General features: G+C 39.3%; 2 protein-coding genes across 10 annotated transcripts in view; one reads left to right on the top strand and one right to left on the bottom strand.

Moving 5' to 3' along the window:
- The window catches only part of ANO4 (anoctamin 4), a 218,113-nt gene extending 204,688 nt beyond the window's left edge, over positions 1-13,425 (top strand). For 7 of the 8 annotated variants that reach the window (XM_035336220.1, XM_035336205.1, XM_035336222.1 and 4 more), the window contains 4 exons: positions 612-759; positions 4,091-4,210; positions 6,395-6,500; positions 9,498-13,092. In XM_035336220.1, coding sequence (XP_035192111.1) covers positions 612-759; positions 4,091-4,210; positions 6,395-6,500; positions 9,498-9,689 — 566 coding nt within the window. In that variant the 3' untranslated portion in view covers positions 9,690-13,092. Of the gene's footprint in view, positions 1-611; positions 760-4,090; positions 4,211-6,394; positions 6,501-9,497 lie in introns of all 8 variants that reach the window. The other variant, XM_035336210.1, reaches the window with a different exon arrangement.
- SLC5A8 (solute carrier family 5 member 8) overlaps positions 13,367-18,031 on the bottom strand; it is a 25,705-nt gene continuing 21,040 nt past the window's right edge. For both annotated transcript variants that reach the window (XM_035336315.1, XM_035336306.1), the window contains one exon: positions 13,367-17,011. In XM_035336315.1, the coding sequence (XP_035192206.1) occupies positions 16,880-17,011 (132 nt within the window). In that variant the 3' untranslated portion in view covers positions 13,367-16,879. The remainder of the gene's footprint in view (positions 17,012-18,031) is intronic.

The following is an 18,031-nucleotide window of genomic DNA, read 5'->3' as shown; positions in this document are numbered from 1 at the left end:
TCTAACCGGCCTTTGATGTATTTCTCACTGATGGTCCTCATGATCAGAATTGTTGTGTCTGTACCACAAGATCTGTCAGGCAGTTAAAGCAGAGCATAATGGGGGCCATGTGCCACCATATAGCATTAGCATGGTATGACGATTTTGATACAGAGAGGTACATGCTGACCAGCCATACACAAGTTACATACAAGGCCTTTGTGGCCTACAGATCATCAATTACATATATTCATAGCAGACACACAGTGTGAACATATGCCACTGCAGATCCTCCTCAAAGGCTGGATAGCCATAATCATAAGCAAGGAGGCTTACCACGTTTAAACCTGTCCACATGGTTATGGAGTTTGCTGGAACCAAGACCTTCATGAGCCTTTTTGCTGTCTTCACTGAGAAAACTTGCAGGATAAACAAAATTCCCATCCAGTGGAAACATAAATCTTGTCCACTGAGGTCCTGCTATTCAATAAGAGAAATAATTTTTAATCAGTGACTCTGATAGAAACTACATAAAAAGGTTTTGGGTGGTGGGACAGCTGCTTCAGAGCATGCAGTATTTGAAGTATTTTGGACCTTGTTTTTCCTGGAGCTAACATACCCTCATTATACAGGAATCTGGTATGGGATTCTGGAAGGCATTGGAATTCTTTCTGTTATCACAAATGCATTCGTTATAGCTGTGACATCAGATTTCATCCCTCGACTTGTTTATGCTTACAAATATGGACCTTGTGCAGGCCAAGGAGAAGCTGGACAAAAGTAAGATTTTCTTTAGGAAAACAGTTGTGCATGAAAAATCTACTTCTTGAATAGATGCAATAGTACCGTCTGTGTATGTGCTGATTACACTAACCCAAATGTATTGTTTGTGCTTAGTTAGCAGATACTAAGCATAGATATTGACACTTTGCATATTCATAGAGTGGCTTGCTGAGTGACTATAATCTATGACATTAATTCAAGGAAAACCTGGCAGAACTGTTGCAGAAATTTGGCATGTCTAATAGTATGCTGCACAAGTTGTATTTCCTAGCTGGTGTACATGGATAACATCCTCTCTTCATTCTGAGGCAGTGCAGATATTTATCAGTTATGGATTTGATTTAATCAGCATTTAAAACTTACTCATTAAGCTGTATTTCCTGTATTCAGTATGTGTTGTTCCAAAAAGTAGTGTCTAACAAGATGAAGCAGTTCCCAACTAATAAATCAAGATACACTTACAGAGCAAAGTAATTTGTCTTTCTTCTAAAACTAGAGTCCTTCAATTACATCTTTGAGACATTTGTGAACTGAACCCCTGCTGCCCAAGTAGATTTTCTTTCAGTGTTTGTAAACACTGAGATTACTTTAGAGTGTGCACACTGCTAGTAAGTAGGAGTATAGCTGCTACATTGCAACTTGCAAAACCCAGGCTGTTGAGCAGGGGGAAGGTCACTCCATCCAGTGGACCGCAGGTGGACGCATTTTGCAAACAAGCTGCTAGGAGCTCCATTAGTAAGAACCTGCTGTTCAAAGAAACCCAAGCTAAACAGGAGAGCTTACGTTCTGCCATTTGACTTAAGGCAGATTGATTTTTCTTCCTTGCTGTGGAAAGTGGTTTCTTCTGTCACTGCTTTTTTGCCATCTTTTGGTTGTCAGTACTGCTTAACTGTACTGACAGAAGAAGAGCAGCTGGTGTTGCAGTTCTTGATTAGCAATGCTGCTAATTTGCTGTCCTACGAGGGGTCTGGCATTTTAGTAGGTGTCTGGGGAAATGTTCCATTTATTTTCATAAAGAGTTAAAGTCCCTTTGCTGGTAAGGTGTTTGGCCTGGTGCCTGTTGTTGCTGAGCATGTGCCTCTCTGCATGTGCTGTGATGAAGATCCATAGAACACTGAGGGACTGTCAGCAATTTTCCTTGCTACTGATTTTCTCAGAGCCACTGCACAGGATAAAAACAATGCCTTTAGAAATCTGATTCATGTAAGGAATCAAATGACTCACTGGTTTTGAAACTTGTTCTGCATAGGAGAAGTAGCTTGGCTCACAGAGAAAGCTCTTATTTTTTTACAAAACTCTTGTACAGTGTTATCACACCTTTGCTGCTTTTCTGAGTGAACTTCTCAGTTGAAACCATCACATATTAATCCTGTGGAAGAGCCAACTAACATAAAAAATATATATGTCATCATTCTGGATATAGTTATTCATAAATGTTAAAAAAAGCAGGAAGCTATTAAAAATACACAGGAATATTGAATTTTCTCAAATTAAGGAGTCAAGAACACCTGCTATTAACTAACCATGAGAGAGGTTCTCTTTTCTTTCCCAAGACATCTGTAGGTATTAGATCTGTGTAACACCCAGTGATACTAGAAAAATATTGAGATTAAATTAAGTTCCAAATCCAATCACTATGGAGATTTTGACTCAAAGCTAGATGGTACTTAAATGCAATTTCTGAAAGGTTTTAAAATCCATAGTTATTAAAATAAATAAATAAATAAATAAGAGTCAACTCTAACTGTACAGAAAATGATATAATGAAGAATTTCTTAAAGATTTTTGAACCTCTGGCAAAACAAACAGAAATAATAACTCAAATTTAAGATTTCTGGTTTGGTAGTGCTGAATTTTAATAAGAACAGTATTAGACCAAGTCCACCAGATCAAGCCAAAGTGGATTTTTAAACATCTGTGTAGATCACTCAAGGCTGTTGGATATCTGCAGCAGTTCTTGGCAGGACAAAATTGATTTTCAAATATACTTTAAAAGCAGCTTTCACACCTCAGTTGCCTGACCTATCATTCCTCAGTTCAGATACTTTTCTAAATAACTGTAAAATTTTTCTAGAAGTCAAAGCAGTATTATAGCAGATCTGGTTCAATGGAAGTGTAAGAATCTCTTTCTCTTGCTATCTTAAACACCCCCGTGGTTCAGAACTGCCTGGCAAAACTGTACCAACAGGGATACTTAGAAGCTATCCTTATGGTAGCTAATTTTCTTCATTGATTACAGCTTTCTGAGATAATTAACTGTGTTTTGTGTGGTAATTATATTCATCTTTTGGGTTCTAAGACAGTATTTAAAGACAGTATGCAGTACTGTTTCATGGATGGCTAAGATTTTACCTCTTGCAGTGTTGCAAAACAGGTTTTAAATATCTTTCTGATTAGCTCAGTTCAGCGTATAGGTTAGGCAAATGAAGATAGGTTGATTTGATCTGTCCTTCACCCTGGCTCAAAATCTGGCAACCATTTATAATTCTGTTGATGGTCTCTAAGTTTTGATTTTTAGATAATTTGGGTCAAGTATATCTAGAACAGTGGGACAGCGCTAAAAACTGCTGGCCACAGTGGTGATGTGGCTGCTTATTTCAGGTTTCACTAGCTGCAGTCTTTTCTTCTCAGTTGGCCAGAGAATTTAGCACTTTCTCATCCCCACTGCTCTACAGCACTCTGAGCAGTGTGTGTAGACTTATATGTGCTTGAGCACTACAGAGTGAAAAGCACAATGCATGTGCCATATCTCTCCTCAGCCTTGTTAAGACTAAATTTGAGCCTTCTTGTGACTCCTACAACCCTTTATCAGGCAATGCACATTCTCCTACTCAGTGTTCTCCAAACTCTGCCTAACCCTCCCAATGCTGGTGTCTGTAAATAATGAGTTCCTCTGATTAACTAGATATTTTGTAAAAAAAAAAAAAAAAAAAAAAAAATCATATTTCCCTTAGCTTGTTTTATGTGTATTGCCATTCCATTTAATTTAATGTCCCTTTGTGCTTGTACCAAGTGGGTGACAGTGGGAGTATTCTAATTATCTTCCAGGTGCCACTCATTATTTTCTAAGCCTCTCTTCTTTTCAAAGGTAACCAGTCCCAGTCTTCACCATTATCTTTGCCAATAAAAATCTATCATTGATTCACTTTTATTGTCCATCTGATCTACTTCAGAATTTCTTTTATACTGCCTCAGAACCCCTTTCAAATATTAATAAGCATCACAGTTAAACTGCAGATTTCATGAAACCCAGAGAACATCCTCCTGGGTGCAACAGTTAATGGAAAAACCTTGCTGTGTCTTGTCTAAAGGATTTTTTCCCCTCTAGGTGTATGGTTGGCTATGTTAATGCCAGTTTATCAGTATTTCTGGTGTCTGACTTTGAAAACCGCTCAGAACCTACATCAAATGGAAGTGAATTCTCTGGTTCACCGTTAAAATATTGTAGGTAAGTATCTGAACAAAATACCTCTCTGCTTTAAGACATTTCAAAGGAGAAACATCATGGTACATTCTGGGTTGAAACTAATTTTCAGATCTTAAAAAAATAATAATAATAATAATAATAAAAAAAACTGTGCTATTCAAAGATGCACTTGGCACACTTCTTGGTTGTTACCCACATGATTCCTTCCTCAGTTGCAGGAGAAGTTGAAAAGTGGATATCTGGGAGGTGTTCCTAATACAGGATTTGTATAATGTCATGGCTTGAATCAGATGCAACCATCGTGGAGAAATATGGTATCAAAGGGCCAATAATGAGTGACTGATTATATCAGATGAAGTTTTAATCAGATTTTATCATATCCTGCACAAGGAAGTCAACTAAAGATTGCATAGAAGTGACCACATTTAGTTATTTCACAGGTCTGTCTGGCATAAACAGGGTCTTTCCTAAGCTACCTTTATGAAACATCAAGCCTATCATTTCCTAACAGATGAATAGTTAATATGTTTGTCATTGCTTATAGGTGTAATTATTAGTAGTAATCATATGCTTCTGGTTTGAATCAGAATAAAATGAGCAGTTAATCATCTTTGTGTCTTCGTCATTAGCCAGTAGATTGGGGAAATAGCAGTCTGAGACTAGCCTGTGATGAGAGACTTGCAACTGATTAATTTTAATGGTCCAGGGAATCAAAGTCTTAAATGGAGTCCCATGCAAAAATAGCAAATGACAGATACTGTTACCATTTTTCTATGGCAATACTAGCTTACCAGCAAGAGTTCTGGTAGCTGCAGGTACAGGTAGCCCCAGTATTTTTCACTTTGAAAAATTAATATATACATTCATTAGTGCCTCAAGAAAAAGATACTCTGTGATTCAGCAAAAGTCACTGACACCTTGTGATATTGTGGCATTTTTATTAGTACTAATAAGTTCAAGTGGTGTAGCATAGTGAGCTGTGTGTGAGAGAGAGAGATTAATTCTTTCATTTAAATAACTGATATTTAGGACTGTTGAAACTTATTTTTCAGAAAGAACATCCAGATGTTGAATCTGTAGATAATATTTTCTGTGGAGCAGAGCTGCTTTCAGAATACTTCATTGCACATAGTTTGCCATGACACCTTTTGATAACGTTTTTGGATTCTGATCATTTTCTTTTCCTTCTTCAATTTCTTTCTTCCCCAGCTTCAATTATAAGGTTGCTGCTACTTAAAACCGGTGGTAGAAAACCCACCAATAAATGTAAAAGTTGTCCCCTCAATATCCCATATATAGAATGCTATTAAAACTGTTGCCATAAATGTCTAGAAGATAAATATGTTCTTGGAGGGACACTGAATTGTTATGTATATCTACCCTTGAAAGAAAGTGAACATCTTACTTTCTTTAGCTGCGTTTATCAGCTACTTAGCCCATCTGAATTTGCTAAAGCATCAGTCATTTTAATTGCATTTTAAGCCAGGTATTGATAGTGAGGTAAGGAAATATGTCCTGCTGTAGTGTAGGCACTTTTCCAGGAAGGCAGTCTGTCTGAGCAAAAAAACAGTGGTCATATTCTGTTAATTCATCTAGAACCCAGATGATGCCATGCTATTCTGGTTGTTTATAAAATGTTTCCCCGTTTCTGCATGTGTAACGTGTTCTTCCTAATATGGAGACATACTCTACTGACGTAGGACTTTTGTCCAGGGGCTTCTGTTTTCAGGATGCTTAGGATATTGTAAAACATCCTAACCTATGAAATCAGAGTGCCATTTGCAGAAGGGCAGATCATCTCAGATTTAAGAACTTGCACTAGAGATAATACAATTTGATAGGGTTTTTTTCCTGACTTAGACATCAAGACACAGTGTATTTCATTTTTGTAGCACCCTCTGCAATCTAAGGTGAATCTTCAGGTAGAAATGTGCCTTATGTCTTAGAGAGATGAAATAACCATTTGTTTCTTTTGTTCATCTGGGTTTTCTTTAGTGTCATAAAATTAACTTATATATGGGATTTTTAGAATTTTTTATAAGAAATTTTCTGTCCCATGCAGGAAACAAATTAAGGAGAATACAATTTTTCCGCTACTTTTAAATTGTTTCTGCAATAATATTTTGGAATTATCATGTTGCTAAAAGAAATATGTTGCAGCAGGGCACATATTTTACTAAATAAAATACTTTGCTTGTCTTTCAGGTACAGAGACTACCGAGACCCTCCTCACTCCCCAGTGCCCTATGGCTACACGCTGCAGTTCTGGCATGTCCTAGCAGCACGGTTGGCTTTCATTATTGTATTTGAGGTCAGTGACCATTCAGGTGACAAGTCTTTATAACAAAAACAACAAAATGAAACAAATTTCCATTTTAAGATTTTTCATTGGGCTGTTCCATGATGCAACCTCTTGAGCTTCTTGTGTTACTTTCTGCTATTTGCATTGTGCTTCATATTCTCCTATCTGCTTTCTGAACAGTCACAAGTATCTAGGTTTTAACAAGCAGGGGAATGCAGCAATTTAAAAGCTATAACAGTGACGTGCAAAGTAGAAGGAAATGATGCTTTTAATTACTTTTTGAGTTTTGGCATTAGTATCCTAGTTAGGCTGGAAAGATGTATGTGGGCTAGAGAGTAAGTATGGAACATAATAAGAAAAGATAAAATTTGAACAAGTGAAAAATGAAGATAGTTTAAGTTACAGGGTTTATTCATTTAGCTTTTTTCTCTATTTTAAATACCAGTCATTTCCACAGAATGATTAGCATCACAAAGCTGAAGATGATAAAAATGATTAAATACCTTTGACAGTGTTCATAATATTAGTACTTACTATCACTATCTCAAAAATATTTAAAACAAACCAGAGAAAACCCAGCTTCACATGGCTGGTATTCCCATCCTGATTTTGAAAAAGAGAAAGATGAAGGTAGATAAATAAGCCACGATCATTTACAAAATAAGTTGCAACTCATAAAGCCTAAATTTCAGGTGCCTGAATATTTCCTGTCAGAACCTAGGTGCTCAGCGCAAGCAGTTTGAGATGCATTTTATACTGTGAAGAAAACAAACAGGGAACAAAAAAAAAATTAACTACTCTTTACTCAATCCTCTTCTCTGAAATCATAGCAACGGGCTTCCAACACAGATATGGAAGCAGTAATCACCATAAATTATTGGCATACTGTTCATGAATACATACTGCATTTCTGACTCACATTACTGTGTAAATTAATTCTGAACTGAGCTCTCAAAGCACCTCTTTCAGACAGAACGTTTGAGCTTTTGAGTTAGAAGAAAAGTGAAGGGGAAACTTTTTCTAGATTATTTCTTGCCTTGGGTTGTCTTGATGGCTCAGCAAAAGTCCAAGTGAATTCCCTGGACTGTAGTTTTCAGCCCTCCCCAAATAAAGGTGGAATACAGCATCACAGGCTGCCATCTCTCCTTGCTCCATGATGGGCTAACTAATTGGAGACCAGTCCTATGTAGGTCAGCTCTTCCGTGATGTCTGCCATACTCAAGGAAACATTAGGGAAAAAAAAAAAAAAAAAAGAGAAAAAAAAGATTTCATAGAGGCCTGGTGGGCTTCATCTCTTTGTTGTCTGAGCTGTCCATACTGAGAGCCAGGGTACCCCTTTCCAAAAAGGACTACAAGAATGGCCTTGGCAGGTCAGCCTAAGGAGTTTTAAAATTGAAGAGAGCCTAGTTTTTTGACACACATAGGCACTTGGTATAGAAGTCATTGGAGATCTTCAGAAGCCACCTGGACATGGTCCTGGCTCCATGGGCCTGCTCCAGGTGGCCCTGCCTGAGCAGGGAGGTTGGACAGGATGACCTCCAGAGGCCCCTTCCAACCTGAACCATTCTGTGATGCTGTGTAAAGGCAGCATGGAATAAGGACAAAGGTAACTGCAGCAAGACGAATCAGTCCTGCTGAAGTATCAGTGCCCAGCCAAATGTGCAGCCTGTTGTGGAATAGCGTTTTGGATCTGCCCAATGCTTGCACAAGAGAAATTACTTTGTTTTGCTCCAGCCAAAACCATAGGCTAGCTCATAGCTGTCTCCCTCAGCAGAGACCACTCCATTTCTTGGCACTGCAAACCACTTCCTTAACTATCTCTGTGAAATCATAAAGGTAATTGCAGCAGAAAGATGCCTGTCTTTCGCTATGGAAAACACTGATAGATGTATTGTGTTTACCACAGCAGTTACAGTAGAAGATTGCACTAAGAGGTAAGAGATTCAAGACAGGTTGTTGTTTTTTCAAAAATGAAGTAACTACTTCAGCTCAGACAACCATTTGACACTGATCAAGTGGATGTAATCATTTCTGGCTATCTTGGCCTCCCTCAAAAACAAAAAGTAGTTCCTATCACTTTAAGAGGAATTATTTGACCAGGCTAAACCAAAGAGTTCAGTGAAAATGCTATGACTGAAGAAGCGTTTTTGTTTGTTTGTTTGTTTTGTTTTTTTGTTTTTAGATTTGGAATACAAACAGCAATTAAGGTATTGCAGGTTTGAGTTTTTGTTTGTTTGTTCGTTTCTCATGAGGGAAGAATTTATGGGAAAATATGTTACAGTTGCTTTTCAGTGCCAGAGGTCTGGTTGGAGAAAAAGTACTTTTATTTCTCCAATCTGGAATTAGTGTTTTTGCTGAGATGGAGGATTTTGGTTTCTCAGCACCTCCTCTCAAGAGAAGTGTGTAAATCTCCTAGCAACATCTTTGATCAGTCAAAAGAGGACACCTGAACTGTCCTCCCCCATCACACTCAAGCTTTGCTGTGGCATGCCTAAAACACGAGGGACAGAAGATCACCTTGTGTTTAATAAATAGCAATATGTCTTTGGATTAGAGATACAGAGTGTAAGGAAAAAAAAAAAAAAAAAGCAAAAAAAAAAAAGCTCTGTTTTATATGGGTAACATTGCTTCCAGTACTGATGCAAGAGTTTTCCAGCAACAGGAAAGTATTATATCATTTGATCCTCCTCCTCCTGCAGAGGAATCCGCTAATACTAGTGCCCTGCCCAGACAACATTACTGTTTGAACACAGAGGTCATACAACATTTTCGAGGCTTCATTTGGACCCAGCTGCTCTTGACCTTTGCTGAGATCCATAGTCCATTGACTGTGGCTGGAGTTTTTACGGGGGGAAATCTTCATAATTTGGTTTCTTCAGATTTAGTAATGCTTTAGTTCTAACACAGCATCTTTGTGTGAATTGGAAGGAAAGGGTTTTCAGGAGGTATGGAAAGTACTTGTTTTCTTAAGATTTTCATTCTTCAACTTTTTTTTTCTTTTCACAGCACCTTGTCTTTTGCATAAAGCACCTGATTTCCTACTTAATCCCAGATCTCCCAAAAGACCTGAGGGATCGGATGAGGAGAGAAAAATACCTGATTCAGGAAATGATGTACGAAGCAGAATTAGAACGTCTACAGAAAGAACGAAAGGAAAGAAAGAAGAATGGAAAATCTTATCACAATGAGTGGCCATGATGGGGTGAGGAAGAAACTGCTTTAAAGAAGATAGGAATTCTGTTTATAAAAAAAACGAAAAAAAATCCCAGTTTTCTGCAGTGGAGAGTGCAGTGAAAGAGGAATAGTCAATCACTGCTTTGTGCACTTATCACAAGTGAATGGTTAATTTGTTAGGGGTCTTACAAGGCTTAGTCTTCTCCAGAGCTAACATTGGCATGAGCAGAGCAGACCAATAAGTAAGTCTCTGCACTCTTTCCAGGAAGCTCCCAAGCGTGACTTAAGTTCAGGGCCCTGAACTTTAAAGCAATTATATATCTTACAGTGCTTTGCAGAACCTAGTGATCTCATGGCTCCTGCTCATGACCAAGCTGCTATTTCATAGCCAATGACTGCACATTAACAACACGACAGTACATGTCCACGTGTGTGGCCAGCACCTGCAGCATGTGCGTGGCAGTGATGGCCTCTCCCATGGTGGACAAAGCTGTGTTCGCTTGCATTTATCATCAGTTAAGGTCACATATGCAGACTGTTTCTATAACTTCAACAGCACCTAAGTATTTTTAGGAGGATATGCTTGATCATGAGTCCTATCAGCTGGTCTAACAGTTCTGAAAAATTTATGTGTGCAGAAGTGCTGGCATATAGACAAGCATCCAAATGTGGCCTGAGGTGACTAACTGTAGTGTGGTCACTTATTTGGAAGTATTATTGTGAAAGGTTGGTAACAAGTTTTAAATATTTGAACAGTGCCTTTTCAGCTACAAGACTGTCTGCTCTCTGAAGGAAACAAATCAGGTTAGGACATTTTGCCCAAAATTGCCAACATAGTTGTATCGCCAGATCACACCTAGGCCCCATCAGGAATTAGGGTGTATGATACACGTAACAGCAGACAGTCTGTGTCTTAAAGACCTAAGTGGGAAAAACAAACAAACAAACAAAAAAAAAAAAAAAAAAAAAAAAGATGAACAAGGTTAGCAGAACAGGAGAACACAGTCACTCAAAATCTCTGCTCTTGTACCTTTTTCTTTATTCTTCTTTGTTATCTAAGGAGGAGAGGAGTGGGAAACAGCCAGACTGTAGTAACACAAAATGGCTTGAAATGCTTCCTGCACAGTTCTACGCAGGCTGTAGAATTAGATTTGGCTGAAATGGGCCGCTGTCTATATCCTTTTGCAAATCATTTAGCATTTAGAAATTAAAGGATTTGCTGACCATTAGCCCAAATTAGGAGAGCTGTAAGTCTGAAGACTGCTGAAGTGTTGGATGGAGCAACATGAATCAAAATGCTGAGTGTTGTGAAAGCCATACCACCTCTTGTCTCAAAGTGATAACACTGCAATTCTTGCAGAATGTGCAGAGGCATAGTCAGCCACAACATGAAGAAGGAGGTTCAAAAGCCAAGACGGTAAGAAGACAGGTGGAAGTAAATGTATTTCTTGCTGACAATACAGCTAGATACAAAGTTCTGGAGCCGATCAATTCACTTTACCCTTTTCCAAATAATTGGAGCTCCATCAGAAATATCAAGGAATATTGACTTTGTTAGTTTGAACGTGTTTAAGGAGGAAAAATCGGCAATTTTTTCCTACAAGTTCCTCTAGAAACCATTTGACAGAAGAGCTAGAATTTGCCCTTCTGGACTGACCACACAGTGCATGACCCTGTGGAAGGATCCCTCGGACTCCACAAAACATCAGGACCACTTGCATATTTTTATGCAAGTTACATCCGTTACATCCAAATTACATCCATTAATTTCTTTCCACTGCAGGGTAGAACTGTGCTACTTCTATGGGGAAGAAAGTTTTAATAAAATGTAATATGTCTTAGTGGAAGAAAATGTTTGCACCCTGATCTATGTAAAGCCACTGCCTGTCTACTCTTTTCTTCCTTGCAACAAGGTACATCCTCCAGTAGTGGCCATCATCCTACTTGAAGTGTATAAATGCCACAGCAGCTCCCATTATCAGGTGCTCCTGGCCCGAGCTTGGTGTTCCCATGAGGCAGTGTAGTCACTGAAGAGGTTTCAGGATTAATCTGTTCTGTGTTGACTTGGTGCCAAAATGAATGAGGAAGACAACTAATGGTTATGGGGTGTATTTCTGCCTAACAAGCAAGTGAACTTGTTTGTTCATCTTTGCTCCAGCAGCTGTGGACACAGCCCATATGGGCAATACAGAAATGGGAATATTCTGTCTCTGTAAATAGGGGGTGGAGGTTAGGCAATGGCATCCTTTGATACACACATGCCAGATGGGTTAGTATCTACCATCCACCACCTACAGGTGTCTATTGCACTTGCAATCTGGATACTCTCAGGCAGCATCACCATGCAAAATCACATTCAGACCAAATTTACACGATCAATAGGATTAGATTGCATACCCTCTGTTTAATATCTAAATTAACAGGTGACTAGCTTAGGAACTGTTTGCTAAGTAGTAAAATGAGTTGTGAGTCATGCATAAAATCAGTCTCACCCAAATGAGTGCAAAGCTTTGCCAACTCCTGCAGTAAGATAAAGCTTTGTCACCGGAGATCTCAGTAACTTCCCAGAACTGAACTGAAATCTAGTAGAATATAAATTGACTTCCACTCCGGAGGAATCACAGCAATATAATGTGTCAAAACAAATAAAGTGCATCAAAAATACAATACATACTAATTGCTTTTGATAGAAGTTTTCAACATAGCTACATTGCGATGAATTTTCATGACACTAACTTGCTAGAGGTTGCGTCCTGTTCTGTTCAAACCAAGATTGTGAGTTGGCTGTTTACCAAGCTTGTGTTGAGCATGATGCTGAAAGGGGCTCTGACCTCCCTGGCAGTTCCTGACTACATTTCTGTCACTTAATGTTAACCAGTCACCCCACTGATGTTTCAGTGCTGCAGAACAGATTTCCCTTTAGTCCTTCAAAGCTATATAGCAGAACATTCAGGAAAGACAACCTCTTTCTATTTATTTCATTAATTAGGAAAATGTAACACAGCAATAGGCTAATAATAATAAACGGAATTTTAAATGGTCTCTAGATAGCAATTTTATGTCATTCCCTTCTTTCTGATCTGATGATGGGTTTTGTTTAAACCTCCAGGTGACGGTCCTATATGTTGTTTACTTACTCGAGCTCCATGAGAGCAGTACCTTCAAAGGAATGAGAAAAAGAGCAACCTCAATGCATGCCATAGACATTTTCCATAGTAAGCAGGACAGCACACATCAAAGGATTTACTGTGAAATCATCCTGCAATCAGCATAGATTGATCTCAATAGACCACTCTTGACAGCAAGCATGTACTTCATGAGCAGTTAAACGCCAGTTTTTAAAACCAAGGAAAAAATTGTATATTGGGACTGTTTTTCAGCCTGTTTGCTACGTTTTTTGCATTCTGTCCCATATTGGTTTTACAAATCTTAGAAGAAATGTAAATGAACAACCTAGATACTTTAACAAAAGAAAAAGCCTAAGTATAGAACATCATTTCTGTTCAAACCACCAAATATTACAACTGATACCCTGTTTACAAATCAGTTCTTTCTTTATTTAAAGTCTTTCTGATGGAAGTTATGTTATTTACCATATATATATAATATATATATAAAGTATATAGAGAGATTGTTTATTTGTAAATAGAAAAAAATCCTATGAAGAAGAATGTCAAGTTTTCACACTTAAAAAAATCATCAACATAAAGCCATGTTTAATGCTTGTATAATGTGACGCAATAAACTTTAAAATAAATTATGCATATGAAATATTTGCTGTTTGGCGTTCATGATTTTTTTTTCTGTTTCCCTTATTTGTTCAGAAAGCAAACAGACCAGCTGAGTAGAAGAAAAAGTAAATGCAAACCAAAAAGGGCCAGGACTCATCACTACCTTCTCTCTGTGAATCCTTTGTGTATTTACATAGTCAATTATTTTTCCTGTTGTGTATTTAGTTCACTTTTTAATGTTCCCACTTGCTTTTTCTCTTGACCCTGCCAGATGCTGCATGTAATTTGGACAGTGTGGAGTGCTCCCACTCCCATGGAATTAATTGGCTTGCCTATCTTTCATTTCATTGTTGGGTGAGTTTTTAGCTGGGAGAGATGAAGGATCAAGGTGCAGGAGCGTGATGGAGACCCTGAGAATTATCTTGCTGCTTTTACACAAGGCCCTGGCTCTGCGTCCAACTAGCTGAGAACAGTATATAATCCCAGAGAAAATATTATTCAAAATTAACTGTTTTAATTAGTGATGCCAATTAAAGTAACGAGCATATAGAAAAAAGCAAATCAGGAAGAGTCACTTTTTAGCTCTGCAGTCGTCATGAGAGGTGAACTAACAAGAAAATGGATAGTTGGCAGGGTTATCTGCAAAGTTTAAAAATGTTTGCCTCTTACAGCAAGGTATTTTCTCCAGTAAAAACTCATCTTGACATGACTGTGGACCAAAGATATAATCTGGCCCAAACTTTCACTTCATACCAAAAGTAGAGTTAAATGATTGCTCAGTGCTCAAATAGTAACTTCAAGCAACGGCTTATGCATTTTCTCTGTTTTAATAAATTATGTGAATTCAAAGTACTGAGAAAAAAATCCATGATACTACATTTTTTCTTAACTATGATAACTGGAAAGATTAGTCTTCTCTCCATGAACAGAACAGGTAGAAGCCACAGGTCATCCAGGACAGTTTAAGGCAGTATTGACAACAGTGCAAACAGGGATCTCAGCACTGAGTGGTGCAACATAGCCCATACTGATGCTGTTTAATAAAACAGCAATCAGTCACCCCCCTGAAGAACAGATGGGAGTTCAGCATGTGGGTTGGGATTGCTGTAGCCATACCAGAAGGCACAGAGGCCAAGGGCTTGCAGTAGGCTTCTCTTTTGTCCATGGCTTACGATGTGCCACTAAGCAGAGGCACAGAGAGGGACACTGGTCCTCTTCACCGCATTTTGGCTCTCTGCAGCAGAGTGGACATACCACTACTTACCCTTGATCAGATCTGTGGGATGAAAGTACCTGGTAACTACAAATTATTTTACTCCAAGGCTCAAAAACTATTTTGCAGCACAAAATGCAGTATCTGGTTCTGTCATAAAGTCAAGGCACAAGGCTGCATGGGCTGCACTTAACCATTTGAGGCTGGGAAGCATAGCCAGCTCATTCACTCAGTAGGCTAGTTGTCAGGGAGACTAGGACAGTCCCAGAACAGAGGCCTCTGTCCTGAATCCCACAAGACTTTATTCATCATGTTATCGATCATATCAGATCAGATCTTAGATATGGGGACACAAGACGTAACACCTGGGATTTATTCTGCTTGCTCACAGCCCTTCTGCACAGTGTTCTGACACTAACCTGGTCACAGCACTGCAGCAGAGGAATGAGAGACAAGCAGCTGGCCCTAAACTCTGTGCTGGACTGTTCAAGCACATGTTTCAGGAGGCAGAGAGGAAGCGTGCCTTCATCATGTCATTTTGCACTGGGTTAGCTGACAGAGATGTGCAAAGGTGGCAAGCTATGCAGGGTCTGTCTGGTCTGTACTCCTCTAGGAGAGGTCTGCTCCCAGTTTTTCTTCCTAATGTTTTCTGATCCTGTCAGCTCATCTAACACAGGAGATCATCAAATGCCCACTGTCACTGGGGCACAAAATAGAATAAGAGCTAAAGGGCCCAAATCAGCACAGATAAACTAGCACTGTGTCAAACCCCAAATTATAGCAGCTCAGCACAGGCTACAACTGCAGCATAACTTCTAAAGAGTGTTTAAGACACACAGTCACTGTTTGATTTAAGTCTCAAGCATGACTGCTTTATAACTTTCACAGCTTGGCTTTCCTGCAATGACTTTTATTACCCAACTTGGTTCCATTGCTGTAGACAAGTTTTGAACACCTATGTATACCCGAGCAGAAAGTCTGCAGTGCAAAAACAACACAGTGGGTCAAAGAGTCTGGTCCCTGTTGTACCAGAAAGCAGACAGGATGAGGAAGCTATGGTGGTTTTTACCCTTGCAAGCCAGAAGTACATGGTCAAGGATGGATGTGCTGTTCAGCTCCTCTTGGCAGCCCTGCCAGAGATAAGCCATCCAGTGCCCTGCAGACACAGATGAGACTACCAAACTACAGCCTATGTAATCACTTCCCTACCTGGGGACTGCACAGAGGACTCTGCCCACAACAAAACAAACAACGTGCTCTGGCCTGATCTGGCCCAATCTTGAAAGTGTATTCCCAGAATGACGACAGGGACTGTACAAACACAAATGGCTATAGCAGGTTTCAGCTCACAGCTGAACATAACGGCAGTGGCAGCTGTAGGTTCAGCCTTCTCTCTTGCCGAGTACAGCAAAAATGGCCATCTTCTTCCATTTACATCTTTGCTAGAGTAAACCCAGCCCAGTACAAGAGTGGTCTTGGGCCAGCAAGTGGTTCTGCTACTTGGCACCAAATAAAGAGCCCAGATAGCTCACTTCATCGTAAGGGCCAGATCCGTAAGGGGAAGACAAGGCAGAAGAGTGAGGCAGGGAGTAAAGAGCAAGATATTAGTGATGCTTGCTTTCACCCGTCTCCAAAGACACTCTTGTAGCTTCCAACAGTGAGCACACAGGAGTAGATGCAGGTAACCAAGGAATGAGTGGCTTAATGAAAGCAAATACATAGGACAAAACCAGCAAAATAAATATGCTCTCAGGATCAGTTCTGCAAAGCAACCAGATGGAGATAAGTACATCTCCTGTGCTACAAAAAAAGATCCAGTGTTTCTTTCAATCTGATGCACCCTGCAATGATCCTACAGTACAGTACTCCTTGTACTTTTAATGTCTAAAAAATAAAAAAAAAAAAAATAAAAAGAGAACAACAAGCATGTCCAGGGGAAAAGTGCTCTTCCCAGATAAAAAATTTACCTCAAGAGTGAACTGAAATTCAGAGCAGTTATTTTCCAGGAGGTTCAAGAATATCAGACAAATATTTCACATTGAACCATCACCTTAAGCCCTGTCACCAAGATCCAGAGTGAGAGAGAAAACAGCAGGAAAGACCTGATTCCTTTCTTGACTCACGTCAAGGTTGTGCAAGGGTAACAGTACCACGAAGCTCAGCAGACTCCTGCCTGTAACCCCGGCAGGGCTGGTAACTGACCCAGCACAGGAACATCAGCACTGCTTCACGTCAACAAAACTGTCCTCAAGGGCTGACATGGCCCCATGTCATATGTGAAGGCCATTGACTTTGTTCTTATCGCTTGCTACATCCATTTCAATGTGGCTGAAAGCAGGGTTGTCGGTTCCTTCAGCTGCATTAGTAGATGTCTTCCAGCTCAACACTACCACTTTCTCTGCCTAAAAAAGAAAAAACAAAAGCAATGCTATGAAGTGGAAGAAAAAGTTTTCTTCTCTTTGACTTGTAGGAAGCAGAGTTAGGCCCGATTTACAGAAGGCCTTGCAGGAAAATGCATGTCAGTTGCTGACAGAGCATAGTTACTCACTGCAGCAGCTGGTATTTTTCTAGGGGTATGGAAAATTTCTTATTGCATAAGACACTAGTTGTGTAAAATGTTCTTGTCACATAAAATGTTCTTGTCCTGTAAAGCATCTAAAGCATTTTTGGGTGTGCAAAGTTTTAATTGTTGTTTTCATGTTTGGTGTTCTGTCACCACCACGTCCCTGAGCTATTGGATCCCAACCCTTGGTCCTTGCCCCATCTTTGACATGAAAAGCAAATTAACATGCATCATTGCTTTGATGCTACATCTTCACTAAATATAATGAGATGTTGAGCTCTTCAAGAGCAGAAAGTTGCTTAGTTGCCCCCAATTTATTCTCAGTAATTAACTTTCTGCACTAGTGGTTATGCCAACCACTTGCTACCCAGGCAGACACTTGTTTCTGACTCCACTCAGAAAATAGTACAGCTGTGAACATTAGCTTCCATATGTTTGGTGTTTTTTCCTTTTTTTTCCAAAGACATCAGAGATTAAACTCCCAGATGACAAAAACAGATGCTGGTCCATTTAAGACTGAATGAAAACACCTGGATAGCTGGTGTCCAGTTTTTACATGGGCAAATAGAATGGAGAGTTGTACAAAGTCCCTAACTTCTCTGGTGTGCAACTAAAATAGACGAGATCATACTAAAAGGTGCTATTGTCATAGGGAGAAACATTTTGCAAACCGGTCCATCTTAAAAATCTGACCATTACCCATACTATAGTATTCAAAAAGCACTAAGCAAACCTAAACTTGCATGTTCAGCATCCTGATGGCACTAACTGAGGGGTTATTTCTAGTTTATTTTTAAAACTGTGTTTCCCCTATGTTAGCATTTCTAAGAGATGTTATTCTGCTCTACCCAATAATTTC

The sequence above is a fragment of the Oxyura jamaicensis genome, chromosome 1 (genome assembly GCF_011077185.1).
Source record: "Oxyura jamaicensis isolate SHBP4307 breed ruddy duck chromosome 1, BPBGC_Ojam_1.0, whole genome shotgun sequence".
NCBI classification, from domain to species: Eukaryota; Metazoa; Chordata; class Aves; order Anseriformes; family Anatidae; genus Oxyura; species Oxyura jamaicensis.
This window is presented reverse-complemented; position numbering and strand designations above follow the sequence as displayed.